The sequence below is a fragment of the Nerophis lumbriciformis genome, linkage group LG17 (assembly GCF_033978685.3).
Source record: "Nerophis lumbriciformis linkage group LG17, RoL_Nlum_v2.1, whole genome shotgun sequence".
NCBI lineage: Eukaryota > Metazoa > Chordata > Actinopteri > Syngnathiformes > Syngnathidae > Nerophis > Nerophis lumbriciformis.
Window position 1 is genome coordinate 35864806 of NC_084564.2, and position 21242 is coordinate 35886047.

General features: G+C 41.6%; 1 protein-coding gene across 14 annotated transcripts in view; it reads left to right on the plus strand.

Moving 5' to 3' along the window:
- The window catches only part of LOC133614838 (phosphatidylinositol-binding clathrin assembly protein-like), a 50247-nt gene that overhangs the window by 19510 nt on the left and 9495 nt on the right, over positions 1-21242 (plus strand). For 5 of the 14 annotated variants that reach the window (XM_061973138.2, XM_061973139.2, XM_061973137.2 and 2 more), the window contains 16 exons: positions 6646-6739; positions 6911-7022; positions 7109-7215; positions 7292-7333; positions 8597-8682; positions 8767-8890; positions 13742-13875; positions 15861-15961; positions 16148-16300; positions 16638-16721; positions 17022-17114; positions 17265-17375; positions 20712-20816; positions 20902-20932; positions 21002-21101; positions 21176-21235. In XM_061973138.2, the coding sequence (XP_061829122.1) occupies positions 6646-6739; positions 6911-7022; positions 7109-7215; positions 7292-7333; positions 8597-8682; positions 8767-8890; positions 13742-13875; positions 15861-15961; positions 16148-16300; positions 16638-16721; positions 17022-17114; positions 17265-17375; positions 20712-20816; positions 20902-20932; positions 21002-21101; positions 21176-21235 (1537 nt within the window). Of the gene's footprint in view, positions 1-6645; positions 6740-6910; positions 7023-7108; positions 7216-7291; positions 7334-8596; positions 8683-8766; positions 8891-13741; positions 13876-15860; positions 15962-16147; positions 16301-16637; positions 16722-17021; positions 17115-17264; positions 17376-20711; positions 20817-20901; positions 20937-21001; positions 21102-21175; positions 21236-21242 lie in introns of those variants that run through there. The other 9 variants (XM_061973140.2, XM_061973144.2, XM_061973148.2 and 6 more) reach the window with 6 other exon arrangements.

Consider the following 21242-nt stretch of genomic DNA (forward strand, 5'->3'; position numbering starts at 1 on the left):
AACCCTGCAGAATTCTGTAAAATACCTCAGCTTCTGATTGGCCCTGCCTCTTTCCCGTGCTTGGTTTGCGTAGCCAATCAGATTGCGCCGTGGGCAGGGCAATGCTGAAGGCAGAGAGCAGGGCTGCACATGAGTCAAAATAACCAGTTTTATATGGGCAAATTGGATTAAAAAATACATTTGTTTGATGGTTGTTACATTAAAAATGATTTTAAAAAAATGTAGAAAATGGATCTGAATATTACTATTTATTATCAATATAAAAAAGGCTGATACAGATAAGAGGCCGGTACCGATATTCGTCAAAATGCCAAATATTGGCGCCGATAATCGGTCAATCCCGAGTTCTGCTGTTTGATAATAAATGCTTCTGTACTGAGTATTCAACATTCTTAGAGGCAACACTACTCAATATTTTTGTCTTTACTTATGCAGTTGCAATATGGTCTATAGAGTGTCTGGTTGCTTTTGATTCAAAACCCTATACCAGTCATTCTTAAAACTGTGGTTCAAGTACCACTAGCGGTACGCTAAAGATTCACTTGATTAAAATACTGTGTTTTATTTCCTATATTCAAACACAGTGTTACTGTTCAAACCGTGTGTAGTGTTACCATGGCCAAAAATATTATATATAATTTTGTTTAATAGTTAAATAAAACCTCTGCCTTTTTGTTAATAAATAAAGGCCTACTTCAATACTGTATTTTAATGTTGGTCATTGCGGTAGTACTTGGAGAGTCAAGTTTTTTTCCGAGGTGGTACTTGCTTAAAAAAGTTTGAGAACCACTGCCCTATACCATATATCTTCATACTTTGGGAAAAATAAATAATTGTTCGCATGCTGATTTTGTAAGTTAACTGCTTCTCAATGATATAGACTTCACAAAACTTTTACAATATGTTTATTGTAACCGAAAGAGACAGACTGTTAAAAATAAAGGTTATACTGTACAACACAGTTTTACAAGGGAGGAGCTGTTTCATGATCCCAAGAGAGCGCTTTGGCATCAACTCGACTCAAAAGTGTTTAAAGGTAGAGAAATGCTGAATATAAGCCCAAAAACACAATCCCAGCTGTCAAAGATTGAGGTGGAAACCATCTGCTACGAGGCTTTTTATCTGCTCGAGGTAAAAAAAGACGTCACCACACTGAGGGGTTGATGAACAGGTCGTACAATTTTGGATTTTGAGACCCTACGGGCTTCAGCCCTTCAGCTAAAACACTGAAGATGGGTCGTGGTTAAGTTAAAACCTTCTGCAAAGGCAACCAAGGGAAAAATTACCTTAAGATCCTGGAGTGGCCTTGGGAGAACTGCACTTTTTGGGGGGAATTTTGCCTATCGTTCACATTCCGTACAAGAGGTCAAAATGTTTTTGGTTTTTTTTTCATTCTAACTTGTAATAATCGACTCTTTCTAGGTGGCTAGCAATGCAGCTACTTATAGCCCATTCTGCCTCTAAATCACTTTGAAAATGCATTTAAAACCACCAACAATTAGGGGTGTAACGGTACACAAAAATTTCGGTTCGGTACGTACCTCGGTTTAGAGGTCACGGTTCAGTTCATTTTCGGTACAGTAAGAAAACAAAATATACATTTTTTGGTTGTTTATTTACCAAATTTGTAAACAATGGCATAACATAAATATACACACAGTGTCTGTTGCCAGGGTTAATGTGGTCAACCTATATAAAATAAAAACTAAATAAGACAAGGCTCAGAATGGTTTCTTAACAAAACCTTTCTACATATAAAGTGCTTTTTTTGATTGATTGATTGAGACTTGTATTAGTAGATTGCACAGTACAGTAAATATTCCATACAATTGACCACTGAATGGTAACACCCCAATAAGTTTTTCAAATTGTTTAAGTCGGGGTCCACGTTAATCAACATCAAACTGCCTCAAGTTGTTGCTCCGATTAAATAAAATGACAAAACTTTTCTTCTACATATAAAAAGTGCAACATTAAACAGTTTCAAGTCAACTCGGCCTCAGATTAACTTTTCTTTTCCCCCCCAGCCTGGCTAACTTGGCAGTAAGAGGAAATATGGGCTTATTGTTCTTCCACCATAGAAGTGGGTCAAAATCTAGTCTTTAATGCAATATGGACTTAAATCTGCTGCTATGAAAACATTTGTTATTGCCTTAGCCCTGCCTGATTCGCCGAGGAGAGGCTGCTTGAATGCGGTGGTGACGCTTCAAATGGGTTAGCATGTTTGACGTTTTGTCAGAAGCAGCTGCTGAACAATGTCGGCAAACCTCCGTCCTCCATTGTTGTATCGCGCAGCCAAAGTGTTCCCAAACGGGAGATCTTAACGAGGCAGGAGGTTCTTCCATCTCTGGCTTTTACATGTTGTCGTAGCCCAATCGCTGCTAGCATGCCGTTTGTTGTGCCTTGGTGTGCATTGTTTACACAACGTGCGGTACGCTACTTTTGTCCGAGTGGAAACTGGTTCGGTACACCTCCGAACCGAAACCCCCGTACGGAAACGGTTCAATACAAATACACGTACCGTTACACCCCTACCAACAATATATCATTTACGTTCCGTAACCTGTATAATAACCAAGCTTTAGCAACATTGTAAGAGCCAACACTAAGGCACTGTTTTGCTAGCGTTGTAACACATCGCCCTGCAACGGCAGGCTACGGCATTAGCCGTAAGCTAGCTACGGCAAGAGCTAAGCTAGAAACTGCATCAACAGCTGAATGACTTTTGAGTTTGTAATGAACAACACAATGTGATTGGTCATCAATCTCTACTGATTGAAAAAACATGAACAAATACATTACAATGTCTGTAAAGTATTAGCCCACATTCCATGTTTTGTTTGTACACAGCTAGCTTGACACCGTGATATGCTTCATGTATCATGATCAATATTATAGTGACTTATTCGAAGGACAGATGTCCGTTTGCTCAAAGGGGACGTTTGCAGTTGCACAACTTCCACATTTGCAGCGTCGAGTCACGCCCTCCTCACTCTCTCGGCTTCCGACTGCAACAGTGTTTCGCCCTCTTCTTAGGACTTGCTTTTATAATCAGTCGTTCATGCTCCGTATATTCATGTACAAAAACACAAGGTTGTGAATCCTCATTTGTCCAAAAATAATCGTCATCATTGTCTGTTACCAAGGAGTTCCAATATTGCATAAAAGGACCACAAAACATTAAATATTGTACTTTTACATATTGTTATGAATGTGTCTGTTACTATATACAGTGTGTATATATATAACAGGGAAAATTCCCAAAAAAGTGCAGTTCTCCTTTAAGGCAATTAAAAATACTGTGTGTGGCAGGATTTGAAGTAGTAAAGCCCATTGAGCAAAAAAATTAGGATTTGGACAAAATATGTATAAATGAGTCGACCAAAATCCCTCATGAGATGTGTGCAACCCTGGTGACCAACTACATAAGCATCTGTGCCTGCTATCCAAAACTGATCATTGCCGCTTTTTGCTTAGGGAGAAAAAACATTTCAATTCAATATAAATTAATTCCTGGCTTTAATGTAATGTTGTTTTTATGTGGGTATTTTTTCATATTCTGTCTCTGTTACAATAAACCTAACATACCTACAAATTGGGGATTTGTAATGTCGGCAATCAATCAAATACTTTATTAATTATAGTTGCCAGGCAAGTTTATTGACTCAACTGCAGAGAATGCCTAACATATGTTGGTGTAAGGCTGTAAATTAGGGCCTTTACTGTTCCTAATATACGTAAACGACATGTCATCAGCATGCGACTGTGAATTGTTCCTGTTTGCGAATGACTTGGCCCTGCTGGTATCAGACAAGGACAAGTCACAGGTGGAAAAAATCCTCAGTGCCGAACTCTGTAGAATTTGCACCTGGCTCGCTGACAATAAGCTATCCATACACTTAGGTAAAACGGAATCCATCCTATTTGGGTCCCAAATCAACCTTAAGAAAGTCAGTGACTTCACTATTAAAGTGGGTGACATTGTTATCACCAGGAAAGATGAGGTCACCTACCTAGGTTCCATTCTAGAGGCTGATCTTTCCTGTGATAAAATGGCCAACAAGGTAATCAAAAAGGTCAACCAACGAACAAGATTTCTTTACAGAATCTCCTCTCTGGTCAACAAAAGCACCATGAAGATTCTAGCGGGAACTCTCATTCAACCGTTTTTCGATTACACATGCACCTCCTGGTACCCACCTCCATAACACTCAAATCTAGACTCAAACATCCCAGAACAAGCTAGTCAGGTTACTTCTAGACCTCCACCCCAGATCACACCTCACTCCTACACACTTCTCCAAAGTGGGCTGGCTCAGGGTGGAGGACAGAGTAAAACAACTTGCACTGAGCCTAGTCTATAAAATTCGCTACACCTCCCTGATACCGAAGTACACGTCAAACTACTTCCATTACGTAAATGACCGCCATAACCACAACACCAGGGGTAGCTCCACAAACCACGTTAAACCCAGATTCCGATCTAACAAAGGTCTTAACTCATTCTCCTTCTATGCCACATCAATATGGAATGAACTCCCAACAGGTTTAAAAGAAAGTGCATCTCTATCCTCCTTCAAAACCGCACTAAAAGAACACCTCCAGGCAACTACCGTATTTTCCGCACTATAAGGCGCACCTAAAAACCACAAATTTTCTCAAAAGCTGACAGTGCGCCTTATAACCCGGTGCGCTTTATATATGGATAAATATTAAGATTCATTTTCATAAAGTTTAGGTCTCGCAACTACGGTAAACAGCCGCCATCTTTTTTCCCCGTAGAAGAAGCGCGCGGTGCATGCTGGGATATGTGACGTTTCATTTCCATTTGTGTGTTTATGTAAAGACCCCAAAATGGCTCCTATTAAGTGTGTTGTCTGTCTAATTATAAATAATGCAGACGAGGCGTGTTAACTGAGTTCTCAACGTTTACTCACAGCGTGCTAACTGCCAGCATACAACGCTTCTCAGGGCTACCGCGCATGCTCGTAACTATCGTTGCATGCTGGGTAGTGTAGTTGTTATATTTGCTAGCTCATAACAGCACATTGAGAGACACGCTTATGCGCTTAATTCAATACTCGCCGTCATTCCGGGTGGATTGACAAAAGACCTCCAGCCGCTAGATATTGGTGTCAACAGGGCATTCGAAGCTAGACTGCTAACTGCGTGGGAACAATGGATGACGAAGAAGCGCGCGGTGCATGCTGGGATATGTGACGTTTCATTTCCATTTGTGTGTTCATGTAAAGACCCCAAAATGGCTCCTATTAAGTGTGTTGTCTGTCTAATTATAAATAATGCAGACGAGGCGTGTTAACTGAGTTCTCAACGTTTACTCACAGCGTGCTAACTGCCAGCATACAACGCTTCTCAGGGCTACCGCGCATGCTCGTAACTATCGTTGCATGCTGGGTAGTGTAGTTGTTATATTTGCTAGCTCATAACAGCACATTGAGAGACACGCTTACGCGCTTAATTCAATACTCGCCGTCATTCCGGGTGGATTGACAAAAGACCTCCAGCCGCTAGATATTGGTGTCAACAGGGCATTCGAAGCTAGACTGCTAACTGCGTGGGAACAATGGATGACAGAAGGCGAACACACCTTCACTAAGACGAGGAGGCAGCGCCAGACGACGCCAACATCTGCCAGTGGATCGTAAATTTGCCCAACTTTTCACTTCGGACACCGAAGACGAAGGATTTACGAATGAAGAATAACTTCAGAAAGTGAGCGCTATGTTTATTTTGTGTGTTGTGACATTAACGTTCGAGCAACATTATGTTGCTATTGCTCTGCACTATTTTGAATTTTACTATGTTTGTGATTGCACATTTGCGTACATTTTGGGAGTGAACAGAGTTGTTAGAACGCTGGTTTTTAATATATTATTAAAGTTTGACTGACCTATCTGACTGTTTTTTTGACATTCCCTTTAGCGCAGCGTAGGCGCGGCTTATAGTCCGGGGCGGCTTATTGGTGGACAAAGTTATGAAATATGCCATTCATTGAAGGTGCGGCTAATAATCCGGTGCGCCTTATAGTGCGGAAAATACGGTACAACCCTAGATTAACATCCTTTGCTACATTGTGTGATGATTGACTTTTTTGAAGAAGTTTGACAAGACTATCCTTTGTTTCAATTCATATCTCTTGTGTTGGAACCATTATTCATGTCAATCCACCTGTGGCCACAGCTCTCTATGGTGTGAACACTCATTTTGAACTGCAGACTAATGAAAAGATAGAAATTTTGAGTAATTCCTTTTTTTTCCTCAAATTGATTGATTTTCTGCTTGATCTACAAATGAAACCATTACTACCACAATTTATTTTATAGTTTTTTATAGTGTTTCTTGAAGCCAGAAAGTTGCCATTTTAAATTAATATAGTTGTGTGTCATGTCTTCGATTGTAGGATTTTTAAAATGATTAAACAAATAGAAAAATTCCCCCATAAATAGATAACATTAAATTAGAGTACATTAAATTCTTCATAACTTTTGTTCAAGGTGTGGACGACACACCTGTGAATACCTGGAGCACAGGGCATATTTGAGCAAGGCCGCATACATTTCAGCAAATGTGGTATAACTTGTCCGTGTCTTACGGTCTGCAAACACCCTCCCGCTGTCTACGCAGAGTGGACGGCGTCATGAGGACCATGAATACAGAGAAGCTTCTCAAGACCATCCCTATTATTCAGAACCAGATGGACGCCCTCCTCGATTTCAATGTGAGTCTACGAGTGCCCTGTGAGGCAGCAGCTTTATACAAATTTGACAAAAAAAATGCTATCCATGTATGAGGCTGCTGTGTCGAAGCCTTTTGTTTGCTGCCACTCTTTGTATCGCAACAAAAAAATGTCAGGAATATATACAAATCTGGGCTGATTGCTTTCCTGCAGGTCAATGCCAACGAGCTGACTAATGGAGTCATCAACGCTGCCTTCATGCTCCTCTTCAAAGACTCCATCAGGCTCTTTGCCGCGTATAACGAAGGTATCATCAACTTGCTCGGTAAGACGCCTTCTCTCACATTCCAGCCTCTGTGGACAATTGTTGCGGTTCAAAAAATGTAACCAGCACCCTCTGTCACCAAACAGAGAAATATTTTGACATGAAGAAGACCCAGTGCAAAGAAGGTCTGGATATTTACAAGAAATTCCTCACCCGAATGACCCGAATATCAGAGTTTCTCAAAGTGGCTGAGGTACATTAGCGCCGTTTTTTTACCGCTTGGCTTTGGTGCAGAAAACAGTAATTCGTCTATCCTTCTGCTTCTGCAGCAAGTGGGCATTGACCGAGGAGACATTCCAGACCTTTCCCAGGTAAGCTTCATATTCTTACGAACTGATATCCTTTCTCTCTTTCCAGCTGCTCTTGATCTCAACACAAACCACCAACATTAGATACCATTGTATAATCGCCAATGCAGTTCTATACCACCGCATGCGACAACCACAATAATAAACAGATTTTGGGGTTAATATCTCTGAATGAGAAAAATATTGAGTATTGACATTGTTGTTAGGGCAAACATCTTAAACAACCTTACTGGATTGTACAGTTGTACTTAATAAGGTTTCTAGTTGGATTTGAGGTGTGGCCTCCAAATTTTCCAACTATTGTCAATCTGTAGGCAACCCGAGGCCATTTGCTCATTCTGGCTCAAACCCATTTTAATTTTTTAACACCGGGCCACGTTGGCCTTGCTCTTTTGGTTGTCTCCTTGCACTCTGCATGCTTTCCATCTTTAAGTGCACGTTTTCAAAGAAGGTACACTTCTTTCTGTCCTTTCTTCTTCATCCTTCTTCTCAAGATCTTCTTCCTTTGCTTCACCTTCTTCTTTGCCGCCTCCTACTACAGTAAATAAAGGTGTCTGGTACACACAAAGGTGTTGCTCACTGCGATTGCATTTACTCACAGTTGCACAGTGACAGTTGAGGTTACATGCGTTTAGGAAGGTGTGCTGTTGGCAGTTTATTTGCTGTGCAGCTCAAATGGATTCCCCTCTTGACTGTCACCACCTTTATATTCTGTATTCTCCCCTTATCTTTCCACTTTAGTTCACAGTATGTGTAAGTACTATCATTTCACTCTTCTTCTGTGTCTGTGACTTGCTTCGCTGTTTGTATTTTTGCATGCCTCTGCGCTGTCTCGCACAAGTCAAACAACTTGAATGAGATAAAAACAACTACCAGTGTGGTGACTCTGCGTCATTGTACATTAATGTGTAAAAGCAGAGTAGCTCATTTGCTGCAGTATGGCTGCCCTGTTGTGATTAGTAGTGGCCAATTTCAACAACGCGCCGGTTGTTGAGCGTGCCTCAATACAGCCATGCCATACACATGTTGCTCTCATCCAGAGTAAATGTGTGACTGGAATGCAGTCTTTGGTGCATCAGTGGTGGGTAGCTCCAAGTCTGGTAAACCATCTCACACACAATGGAAATGTAGAAAATGTGGCTTGTATTCAGCTCTAGCTTGGTTGCCCACCACTTTCCTTCATGGTGTCAATGTCCACACACACACAGACACAGTCGTCCATGTGTGTGCAAGTGACAGGCTGACTGTATTTTCTCACCACAACAGGCTCCCAGCAGCCTTCTTGAGGCTCTGGAGCAGCATTTGGCCTCTTTAGAGGGCAAGAAGGTGAAAGACTCTACTGCAGCCAGCAGGTATGTTAATCCACCTGTCACCATTTTTGTTCCTTGTGGGACCCCTTTGTTGTCTCTATTCAGCTTTGAGTTTTTGTCCCACAGGGCCAGCACTCTGTCGAATGCTGTGTCGTCGCTTGCGAGCACGGGAATGTCTTTCACTAAAGTGGATGAGCGGGAGAAGCAAGCAGCCCTCGAAGAGGAGCAGGCCCGACTTAAAGCGCTTAAGGTGCTTATATATTATATATATATGTGTATGTATGTATGTAGTATGTATGTGTGTGTGTATATATGTATGTGTATACATCCCATTTCCAGACAATTTGAATATCATGGAAGTGTAATTATTTCCATAATTCCACTCAAAATGTTAAACTTCCATAGATTATAGATTCAGGGCCCACAACTTAAACGATTTCAAGTATTTAGTTGTTTATTTGTACATCATTTGGGCTTCCAGCTCATAAAGCCCACAAAAACAGGATTTCAAAAAATTAGATTACTGTGAAGAAATCACCATTTACTTCTCAGTTTCTGCAGAAAAAAAAAGAAATTAGGATCGGGTCAAATCAATCAAAATATGGTACTTTCAAAATGATACGTCAATCTTCGGTACTTTGTACCAACACCTGCACTGAACATTGCACCCCAAATCGTGACTGACTGTGGATATTTCACTTTGGCCCTCAAGCAGCTTGGGTTCTGTTCCTCACCCGTTTTCCTCCAAACCCTTGGACCTTGAGTCCCGATTGAAAGGCACACTTTAGTTTCATCGGAATAGAGGACCTTGCACCACTGGCCAATAGTCCAGTCCTTCTTCTCCTTGGCCATGTTGAGACGCTTCCTACGTTGGCTCAGGCTCAGAAGCGGTTTGACCCTAGGACCCTGACAGTTGTAGCCCATCTCCCGGATGCGTCTGAATGTAGTGGTTTTTGGAGCTGTGACGCCCGCCTCATTCCACTCTTTCTGGATCTCTTCCAGATTCATGAATCTTCTCTGTTTGATAATCCGCAGAAGCCCACGGTCCGCTCTTCTGCTGGTTTATCTTCTCCTGCCCTATTTCACCCTTCCACTAGACTTTCCATTGATATGCTTGGACACAGCACTCTGTGGACAGCCAGCCTCCTTGGTTATGAACTTTTGTGGCATACCCATCCTATGGAGGCCATCAATGATGGTCTTCTGGCCAGTTGTCAAGTGTGCAGTCTTCCCCATATTGATTCTAACTAAGACAATTGAACCAAAGTGAAGCAAATTAATGACTGATGTAATGATGTAATTTTCGGTACAGTAAGAAAACAAAGTACCGTATTTTCCGCACTATAAGGCGCACCTAAAAACCACAAATGTTCTCAAAAGCTGACAGTGCGCCTTATAACCCGGTGCGCTTTATTACGATTCATTTTCATAAAGTTTCGATCTCGCAACTTCGGTAAACAGCCGCCATCTTTTTTCCCGGTAGAACAGGAAGCGCTTCTTCTTCTACGCAAGCAACCGCCAAGGAAAGCACCCGCCCCCATAGAACAGGAAGCGCTTCTTCTTCTACCCGCCCCCGGAAGAAGAAGAAAAAACGCGCGGATATCACCGTACGTTTCATTTCCTGTTTACATCTGTAAAGACCACAAAATGGCTCCTACTAAGCGATCCGGTTCATAAAAAGACGCAATCTCTCCATCCGCACACGGATTACTACCGTATTTCACAGCAACTGATATTCCTGTGAACCGCACTGTGGAACGGGAGCACGTACGGTGAATATTCGCACCACAGGGAATGAGAAGTCATCCTTCACTGTGGTTCTAGCTTGCCATGCTAACTTCCACCCATGGTGATATTCAAAAGGAAGACCTTGCCAAAAGAGACCTTTCCAGCCGGCGTCATCATAAAAGCTAACTCGAAGGGATGGATGGATGAAGAAAAGATGAGCGAGTGGTTAAGGGAAGTTTACGCGAAGAGGCCGGGTGGCTTTTTTCACACAGCTCCGAAGGCGAACACACCTTCACTAAGACGGGCAGACAGCGCCGGACGACATACGCCAACATTTGCCAGTGGATCGTAAATGCCTGGGCAGATATTTCGGTCACAACTGTGGTCCGAGCTTTCCGGAAGGCAGGATTCACAGAACAACAGCGACACTGACTCCCGATGACTTCGACGAGACGGAACCGGCCATTTTGGATACCACGCTTGCGCAACTTTTCAATTCGGACACCGAAGACGAAGAATTCGAAGGATTTACGAATGAAGAATAACTTCAGAAGGTGAGCGCTATGTTTATTTTGTGTGTTGTGACATTAACGTTCGAGCAACATTATGTTACTATTGCTCTACACCATTTTGAATTTTACTATGTTTGTGATTGCACATTTGCGTACATTTTGGGACAGAGTTGTTAGAACGCTGGTTTTCAATATATTATTAAAGTTTGACTGAACTATCTGACTGTTTTTTTGACATTCACTTTAGCGCAGCGTTTTTTTGACATTCACTTTAGCGCAGCGTAGGCGCGGCTTATAGTCCGGGGCGGCTTATTGGTGGACAAAATTATGAAATATGTAATTCATAGAAGGTGCGGCTAATAATCCGGTGCGCCTTATAGTGCGGAAAATACTGTATACATTTTTGGGTTATTTACCAAAATTGCAAAATCTTCCACATAAAATATTTTTCTTAGTGGAATATTTGGTGTGAAGTAATCGGAACTTTGGATAGGTCAATAATTCATAATAACATTGATTTTGATTCAATATTATGTTTTGAGCAATGACAGTTTGAAGGAAAAAAAACAGCTTTGTTTTATTAGTCAACATTGCAACTTTTTCTAAAATACATTTCACCTTTTAAGCTTTTTTATTTCACTTTTGTTATGTTTTTGTTTATTTTAATAGTATTTTTAGAATGTGCCGTGGGCCTTTAAAACATTAGCTGTGGGCCGCAAATGGCCTCCGGGGCACACTTTTGACACCCCAGCTCTAGATAATAAAAAATTAAGTCTGATAAATCTATCGATAAAAAGCAGAGGCTAGCGACGCATGCGCGTTTATCATAACTCTCTCGCTCTCTCTGTCTCTGCACCTCCCTCACGAATGCTGCTGCGCGCACAATTTTTGTTTTTAACATTGTTAATACACGCAAACCCTAACTCAAAATGCCAGACATTTGAGCCATTTAAGAAACTCCGCCCTAGAGAGCTCCGCAAAAGAGGACATGTCCGGTGAAAAGAGGACGTATGGTCAGTCTATCCTAGCTAGCCCGGTCGCTAGGATTCTTTTCACCGGACATGTCCTCTTTTGCGGAGCTGTCAGGGCAGAGTTTCTTAAATGCCTCAAATGTCCGGCATTTTGAGTATTGTTTACACAACATGCAGTACGCTACTTAATATGTCCGTGTGGAATCTCGTTAGGTACAACTACGAACCGAACCGAAACCCCCGTACCGAAACGGTTCGATACAAATACACGTACCGTTACACCCCTTATATATGTATGTATGTATGTGTGTATGTATGTATGTGTGTATGTATGTATGTATATATGTGTATATACATGTGTGTGTATATATATGTGTGTGTGTGTGTATATATATATATATATATACACATGTATATATGTGTGTATGTGTTTATATGTGTATATATGAATGTGTGTGTGTGTGTGTGTATGTACATGTGTACCGTATTTTTCGGAGTACCGTATTTTCCGCACCATAAGCCGCCCTGGGTTATAAGCCGCGCCTTCAATGAACGGCATATTTCAAAACTTTGTCCACCTATAAGCCGCCCCGTGTTATAAGCCGCATCTAACTGCGCTAAAGGGAATGTCAAAAAAACAGTCAGATAGGTCAGTCAAACTTTAATAATATATTAAAAACCAGCGTGATGTGGGCGCGCATGGAGTCGTATATCAACATGGACGGAGCTGCGTGAAAAAAGCCACCCGGCCTCTTCGCGTAAACTTCCCTTAACCACTCGCTCATCTTTTCTTCATCCATCCATCCCTTCGAGTTAGCTTTTATGATGACGCCGGCTGGAAAGGTCTCTTGGCAAAGTCTTCCTTTTGAATATCACCATGGGTGGAAGTTTCTGGCCATTAGCATGGCAAGCTAGAACCACAGTGAAGGATGACTTCTCATTCCCTGTGGTGCGAATATTCACCGTACGTGCTCCCGTTGTATCCACAGTGCGGTTCACAGGAATATCAAAAGTCAGTGGAACCTCGTCCATGTTGATAATGTTCTCTGGCCGGATCTTTTTTTCAGCTATCTTGTTTTTACAATATGCACGGAAAGTAGCCAGCTTTTCTTGAAAGTCTTTAGGCAGTTGCTGTGAAATAGTAGTCCGTGTGCGGATGGAGAGATTGCGTCTTTTCATGAACCGGAAACCTGTCGCTTAGTAGGAGCCATTTTGTGGTCTTTACAGATGTAAACACACAAAGGAAATGAAACGTAATATCCGCGCGTTTCTTCTTCTTCTACGGGGGCGGGTGGTTGCTTACAGTAGAAGAAGAAGCGCTTCCTCTTCTATGGGGGCGGGTGCTTACCTTGGCGGTTGCTTGCGTAGAAGTAGAAGCGCTTCCTCTTCTACGGGGAAAAAAGATGGCGGCTGTTTACCGTAGTTGCGAGACCGAAACTTTATGAAAATGAATCTTAATATTAATCCATATATAAAGCGCACCGGGTTATAAGCCGCACTGTCAGCTTTTGAGTAAATTTGTGGTTTTTAGGTGCGGCTAATAGTGCGGAAAATACGGTATAAGTCGCACCTGCCGAAAATGCATAATAAAGAAGGAAAAAAACATATATAAATCGCACTGGAGCCCGGCCAAACTATGAAAAAAAAACTGCGACTTATAGTCCGAAAAATACGGTATGTAAATGTGTGTGTGTGTGTGTATATATATATGTATATATATATATATATATATATATATATACACACACATTATATATATATATATATGTGTGTGTGTGTGTGTACATACATATGTGTGTGTATAAGCAAGTATTGTGTATAAGCAACTATTGTCTTCGTTGTTCTCTCTTTCGGCATGTTTGCTTGATCAGGACCTGCTTTCTTCCTCAGGAACAGAGGCTCAAGGAGCTCTCCAAAAGGCCCTCCTTTGCCACCACTGATACATCGCCTATCTCCACCACCGGGGGCACAATCAGCACGGCCCCAGCTATCGATCTATTTTCTACACCCAGCTGCTCAAATGGGTATCTTACGTTAAACCTTACTAGTAATTAGTAATGTATTACTCCTTATGGAGTAATACATTACAATCTGATACGTCATACAAATCTGACCATATACCTATTTTGACACCTAAGTCACTCCCAATGTTCACAAACCTCATGAAGGAAATATAAAATACAGTTAAAAAAAATTCAATTAGATCATTAAACAATTCCTTACCTAGATTGTAATTGCTAAAGATTCCTTCAAAAGGGCGGTACGAGACACAATTAACATTTCCGGATTCCTTGTTACACACATTGAGGAGTTGCATGAATTCCAGGAAGGTGCGTGTCTTGCCAGAACACCAGCTCCAACGCGTCATCTATCCATAGTGTGAAAACACTTCTAAGATACTAATCTTCACCACCATGGTGGAAAATAAACTTTAGTGTCTTTCATGCGTCATTGTAACTGAAAGTCAAGAGTAAAAGAAATGACTAAGCGCACACACACACACACACGCAGGACAACACAAAAACCCAACTGGCTAAAGCTTCAATGGAGAGTAGGGGTAATCCAGATGTCGGTACTATCAATATATAAATTGGTACGATTATATGAATGTTGTCTGTCTGTCTGTGTTGGCCCTGCGATGAGGTGGCAACTTGTCCAGGGTGTACCCCGCCTTCCGCCCAAATGCAGCTGAGATAGGCCCCAGCAACCCCCGCCACCCCGAGAGGGACAAGCGGTAGAAAATGGATGGATGGATATATAAACGATACTAAAGTGGGGGACGGCATGACGCGGTTGGGAGAGTGGCCGTGCCAGCAACCTGAGGGTTCCTGGTTCGATCCCCACCTTCTACCAACCTAGGCACGTCCGTTGTGTCCTTGAGCAAGACACTTCACCCTTGCTCCTGATGGGTCGTGGTTAGTGCCTTGCATGGCAGCTCCCGCCCTCAGTGTGTGAATGTGAAAATAGTGTCAAAGCGCTTTGAGTACGGTACCTTGAAGGTAGAAAAGTGCTATACAAGTATAACCCGTTTACCATTTAAGCCATTTAAAGTGATTATATAGATATTTTTCTTACTTTTATTGTTACAAAATAATGTTTTAGGTCGTTTTTGTTAACAAATTCGGCGAGATAGTCTTTGAGGGCAAAACCCAGTTGATTTAAATGGGAGCCATTAGTAGCTTTTGCTTGTGTTTACTACTGCGCACTGTCCCTTTTTATTTAGTTAAAATTGTATGTAGCATTCAATACCACACAATACATCATCTGATTTCCAATAATACTAGTAAATTCTGAATTTAATAAGATAAGCCTCACAAAAATGTGTTGTTTACTTTAGTTACTTGCTGTAAAAAAAAATGTTATTGTCAAAGTATCCAATTGGTACTCGGGATCGGATCAGGATTGAGGCCAAAAATGTTGTTCAGGACATCCCTTCCCAAGACTTGCGCGTATTCTTCTGTCACGTGCAAATAACCATCGGCCAAACTGCTTAGGGGCGAAACAACGTTTGTAAGTAATTTATGGTCGTGTGCTATAACCACGCAATGTCATAAAACATACTTCTGAAAATGGAAGACCTCTTGTGCAAATAAATGTAGCATGCTTATTACACATCTTGTAGCTTCAAAGTCTTTTGACTGATTTTATTTTCCTCATGAGGAAAATGTAAAAACTGCAAAATGTGAAGATACATGCATTGCATTGGGTGCCTACTTTCTTTTGAGTTAAAACAAACATTCATGTAAGAAATTGCTTCCTGTACTTTATAGTACAGTGAACGAGAAGCCTTCAGAAGCAGAGCAGCCATAGCTAGAGGATAATGTAAAACAATTTCAAAACCTGCAAAGCTAATTAGATGTGTCAAAGCCAAAAATATATTTTTTAGAACTTTTAAGGTCAAATTCATGTTTTGTCAAAATTAAGTATGCAGCGTACGTATCAATAGAGGGCAGCTTATTACTGAAGAAAAGTGCATTCAAATAAAGTTACTTTTTGATTTTGTGTACAGCGCAGTGAAAATGGAGAGCGACCTATTTGACCTCCAGTCAACGTTCCAGCCCTCCATGCAGTCCGCCTCATCAGGGCTTCCCGTGGCAACAGCGTGGGCAGGTAAAGCACCGCCAACGCAACTCGGAACGTCGCCTGTGTATCTGGACTTTTTTTTTTTTGGTTTGGTTTACCTCCTCTGCATGCTCTCTTCTTCTGATGTCCACCAGTTCCTCTCCACTCGTTTTTGGTCTGTTTCATGTTCTGCTGTCTCTTTTTCTCTCTTTCTCTCTTCCTCTGCCTGCTTAGATCCTTTCACCTCCGCTGAAGCTGGAGACGACTCCATGCCAAACCTTAACCCTTTCCTCTCAAAACTCGTTGTCGATGCCTCTCACTTACCTGTCGTGTCTTCAGACGGTGTTAGCTTTTCCACTAGGACATCTGCTCATGAAATGTTTGGTGGTAATGACTCATTTTGTTTTTTCTCAAGTCTCATTGCTCATGTATGTGTAGACGCATGACTAGCTTGCTTGTTCTCCATGCTGCCCTATTTTGAATGTTAGCGTTGTCTTCTTGTCTATGTGCTACAAAGCTAAAATCCTGCCTATTCCTTTTAAAAACATGTGTTCCTTGTATAAGTTAGTCAATCACCTCCCAAAGAAGATTATGCCCATATGGGACATTTTCTCATCTTTTGATAAACAGTTTGGTTCTGTGTTGTGTTATAGTAGAAACATGCTGTAGAGCTTTTAAGTTTAATTCTGTTTTTCTTTTACCAACACTATTTTTGATTCCCTAGATCGTTACAATCCCTTTATTGACACAAACTCTTCTGTTTCAACCAATTACAAATGCACAGTGCGGCTAGAACACTCCATCTCAGGTACTTTGATGGCTCAAAGCCTTGCAAACATTAGATCTTATGCATTTCGTCAAAAGTTCAATTTTTATATTCATAATAACATGCTGTCAGTCACTCCCTTTGGTAATTACAATAATGTTCTATAATATTTCACACTTGTGACTTTTCTTTAGATTTAAAAACCTATGTATATTAGCTGCATTATTTTCTTCCTGTCTCCTTTTGCCTGTTTGTTTGGCTTGTTCCTGAAATGCCTTTTACTTTATTGCTCTGGTTCTTCTTCTCCATATTCTTCTTCTTCCTGCTTCCTGTGGGTGTCAGACTCCTTCTGTGGCCCAGTGTCCATAGCCCAGCACCTCCCACACCAGGCTCCTTTCCCCACAGAGCCCTCTACTGTAGCTGGTCTATTCAGAGGTACTGAAGGCTCTCTCTGTGTGCATTCAGCTAGTGTGAATCCTTCTCCACTGCTAGCTGATGATCCCTGCTTGTAGAAGCAAACCCAAGCCCTATTTGAGAGGCATCACTTGTTTTAACTGCAGCTGTCGTCTTTTCATCTTTTTTAAGGATACTCAACGCCTCAGCCCCCTCCCCAGCCACCTGCAGGGAGTCTGCAAGTGGACTTTGAGTCTGTTTTTGGAACAAAAGCTACAGGCAGCAACAGCCACAGTGTCGATGGTAAGGATGTTATAATGACAATTTATTGTATGGAATGAACTACTTGTGGACCCCTTCCCAACTAAAGAATCTTCAACTTTTGTTATGTTTTTATTAGGACTGTCACAGTTAACGTGTTAACTATAATTTCCTTTAGCGGCGGTCATTTTTTGACGTGTGATTAATATGCATGCGTCCTGTCTGATCCTCGGTCCATTTTGTTGGATGGGAAAATGTATTTGTGTTTGAGCCACAAGCGGGAAAAAACATAGCGAGCTGAAATGGACAAAGAAAAGGGTACATTATAGAAAGTCCTAAGCCACGGCAAGTCGTTACTATTTTCATCCATGACCTCCGTGAGCCGTCATCACTGGAGCAAATGCCTGCTGAAGCGCTTGCATTTCGAGAGGTGTGTTTAGATTAAATGATAAATGATAAATGGGTTGTACTTGTATAGCGCTTTTCTACCTTCAAGGTACTCAAAGCGCTTTGACACTACTTCCACATTTACCCATTCACACACACATTCACACACTGATGGAGGGAGCTGCCATGCAAGGCGCTAACCAGCACCCATCAGGAGCAAGGGTGAAGTGTCTTGCTCAGGACACAACGGACATGACGAGGTTGGTACTAGGTGGGGATTGAACCAGGGACCCTCGGGTTGCGCACGGCCACTCTTCCACTGCGCCACGCCGTCCCTGATTACAGTAACAGTTTATTGCATTGATTTCCCAGATCATTTTTGAAAGCTGTCAGACTTTGTTCTGTGCAAATTCTTCAAAATGACTTTTTGTCATCAATGTTCCTCCTGTAGTTTTCGTCATAGATTATGAAAACTGGCAGATGATCACTGATGTCGGATATTAGCAGACCACTTATGATATTATTATCAAAATCATTTGTAAAAATGTTATCAATATGTGTGGCGCTGTGTACTGAGATTCTGCTTGACCTTGTGATTTTAGGATATAAACTCAGGCTGTACATTGTCGATAGTCATCTATGGACTTTTGTCAGGGTTCAAGAGGTCAATGTTAAAGTCTCCACATTATAAGAAAGGCAGCAAAACAGGTCCAGAGCATGATACTACCACCACTATGCTTGACGGTAGGAATGGTGTTCCTGGGATTAAAGACTTACCTTTTCTCCTCCAAACATATTGCTGGGTATTGTGGCCAAACAGCTCAATTTTTGTTTCATCTGACATCACATGGACAAAGATAAGACCTTCTGGAGGAAAGTTCTGTGGTCAGATGAAACAAAAATTAATATCCAGCAATATGTTTGGAGGAGAAAGGGTGAGGCCTTTAATCCCAGGAACACCAATCATACCTCTCAAGCATGGTGGTGGTAGTTTTATGCTCTGGGCCTGTTTTGCTGCCAATGGAACTGGTGCTTTACAGAGAGTAAATGGGACAATGAAATAGGAGGATTACCTCCAACTTCTTCAGGACAACCTAAAATCATCAGGAGGTTGGGTCTTAGGCGCAGTTGGGTGTTCCAACAGGACAATGACCCCAAACACACGTCAAAAGTGGTAAAGGAATGGCTAAATCAGGTTAGAATTATATTTTAGAATGGCCTTTCCAAAGTCCTGACTTAAATGTGCGGACAATGCTGAAGAAACAAGTCTATGTCAGAAAACCAACACATTTAGCTCAACTGCATCAATTTTGTCAAGAGGAGTGGTCAAAAATTCAACCAGAAGCTTGTGGATGGCTACCAAAAGCTAACCTGACTCTCGCCAGATCCTTGTAGTTCGCTGAGCTCCACACAAGGATCTGGTAATTCTCATTAGGAGATGTATTTCAGAAGGCGGGGCCTTGTAAAGAAATTATTGTGTGTGATTGGATAAACCACTTGTCCGTTATCTTGAATGACGTGCTACTTCAACCACTCACATTGAAATCAACCCGTGACGCTGATGAGAGCGACGCTGGGAAATCCAAAACAGAACAGCCGACATATTGGATAACGACAGAGCGAAAAGTTAATAAATGCCTTCAAAACCGTTCTCTGTTCATCTTTTAAAGAATGAATATTCGATAGATTCGACAAAACAGTTGCAATAGCAGAATCAATGTCGGCACACGACTCCTCACTGTGTACCGCCATTGTTGTTTGAATCAAACAGTCGCTTCGGCGCTACAGCACATCCGGCAATCCTGATTGGTTCATTATTTTTTGGTATCTTGAAGGAGTTTGCATTGCCCTCGAGCCCAGATCCTTGTGTGGAGCTCAGCGAACTACAAGGATCTGGCGAGAGTCAGGTTAACCAAAAGCGCCTTATTGCAGTGAAACTTGCCAAGGGACATGTAACCCAATATTAACATTGCTGTATGTATACTTTGGACCCAGCAGATTTGGTCACATTTTCAGTAGACCCATAATAAATTCATAAAAGAAGCAAACTTCATGAATGTTTTTGTGACCAACATGTATGTGCTCCAATCACTCTATCACAAAAAAATAAAAGTTGTAGAAATTATTGGAAACTTAAGACAGCCATGACATTATGTTCTTTACAAGTGTATGTAAACTTTTGAACACGACTGTAAATCGTCGAAAAGAAATACATTTGACTTTTGACATGTTAGCCTTTGTACTTTAACATATTTGGGGATATAGGTTTTAAAAATTGTAAAATGCTGGTAGTATGTCACATTTTTAAAATGTTTTTTATATATATTTAAAGATGCATGTACCTATGGGTTGTCTCATTATTCAGGTTATTGTTACTCTCATGGCATTCAACTGATTAGTTTTCTTAGTCGTTTGGCCTCTCATCTGAGTAGTTTTCATCAGTTCATGCTCGTCGACAAAGCTTGGACAGGGATAGTCTGAACGCTTGGTGCCAAGGTCCCAACTATTTATCCTCTAAGATAATGAGTGTATGCACAGGAAGGAATGCTCATGTTTTTGTGGTGTAAAAAAGAATGTGTCCATCAATAAATATTAACCATGGTATGGAATCATTCATACCTTAAATCGAATCGTTCTGTTTTTTAATTTGTATTTGAATCGCAGTGTGACCTGCGTATCGCGATGCTAATCGAATCGTCCGTCACATCCCTACAATTTACAACTACCATAAGCAATGATACCTCTTTGAGGATGCTCATTTGGATATAATGTGGTGAAGCATTTCTCGTTTTCCACATATTTTAGTATATTACCAGGATTTTAACAAGTCAGTTCAGCTGAAGCTACACACTACATTTGTTGTGGACTGAAACCAAATATACATGAACTTGATCAAAGGCAATCTTGCGTAACCAACAGAACGATGTCTGTTGCCATGTGACCTCTGACACAAGTTCTTTATTTCTAAGTTTGATCCTCGTGTCTTATCAGATATTCTGAAACCGACTCTCGCTGGCTCTAACCAGCCGTCCAGTCAGCAACCAGATAAGCTGGTGTCTGATGACCTTGACTCCTCCTTGGCCAACCTTGTGGGCAGTACGTATGCAACTTTGAATGTTGGTCAGTCGCAATGTCACCCACGATTAGTGGATGTCTAACTTCCACTTAATGTTCTCCGTAGACCTCGGCATCGGAAACGGCACGATGAAGAAGTAAGTCACGAGGCAACGTTTGCTAACTCGCAACACTGTGAATTTAACATGAGCTGTATTCATCCACAGTGACATCCACTGGAGTCAACCGGGCGAAAAGAGAATGACTGGTGGCACCAACTGGCAACCCAAAGCGGCACCGACGACAACCTGGAACCCTGTCTCCATGGTGATACAGGCTCTTTTTTTCCCACTGCATGTCCTCTGATGGACTGCTTTAACATTCTTTTTTTGTCCTTGCAGCCGCCATCCATCATGGCCTTCCCCGCCACCACGCCCACAGGCATGATGGGATATGGCATGGTTAGTA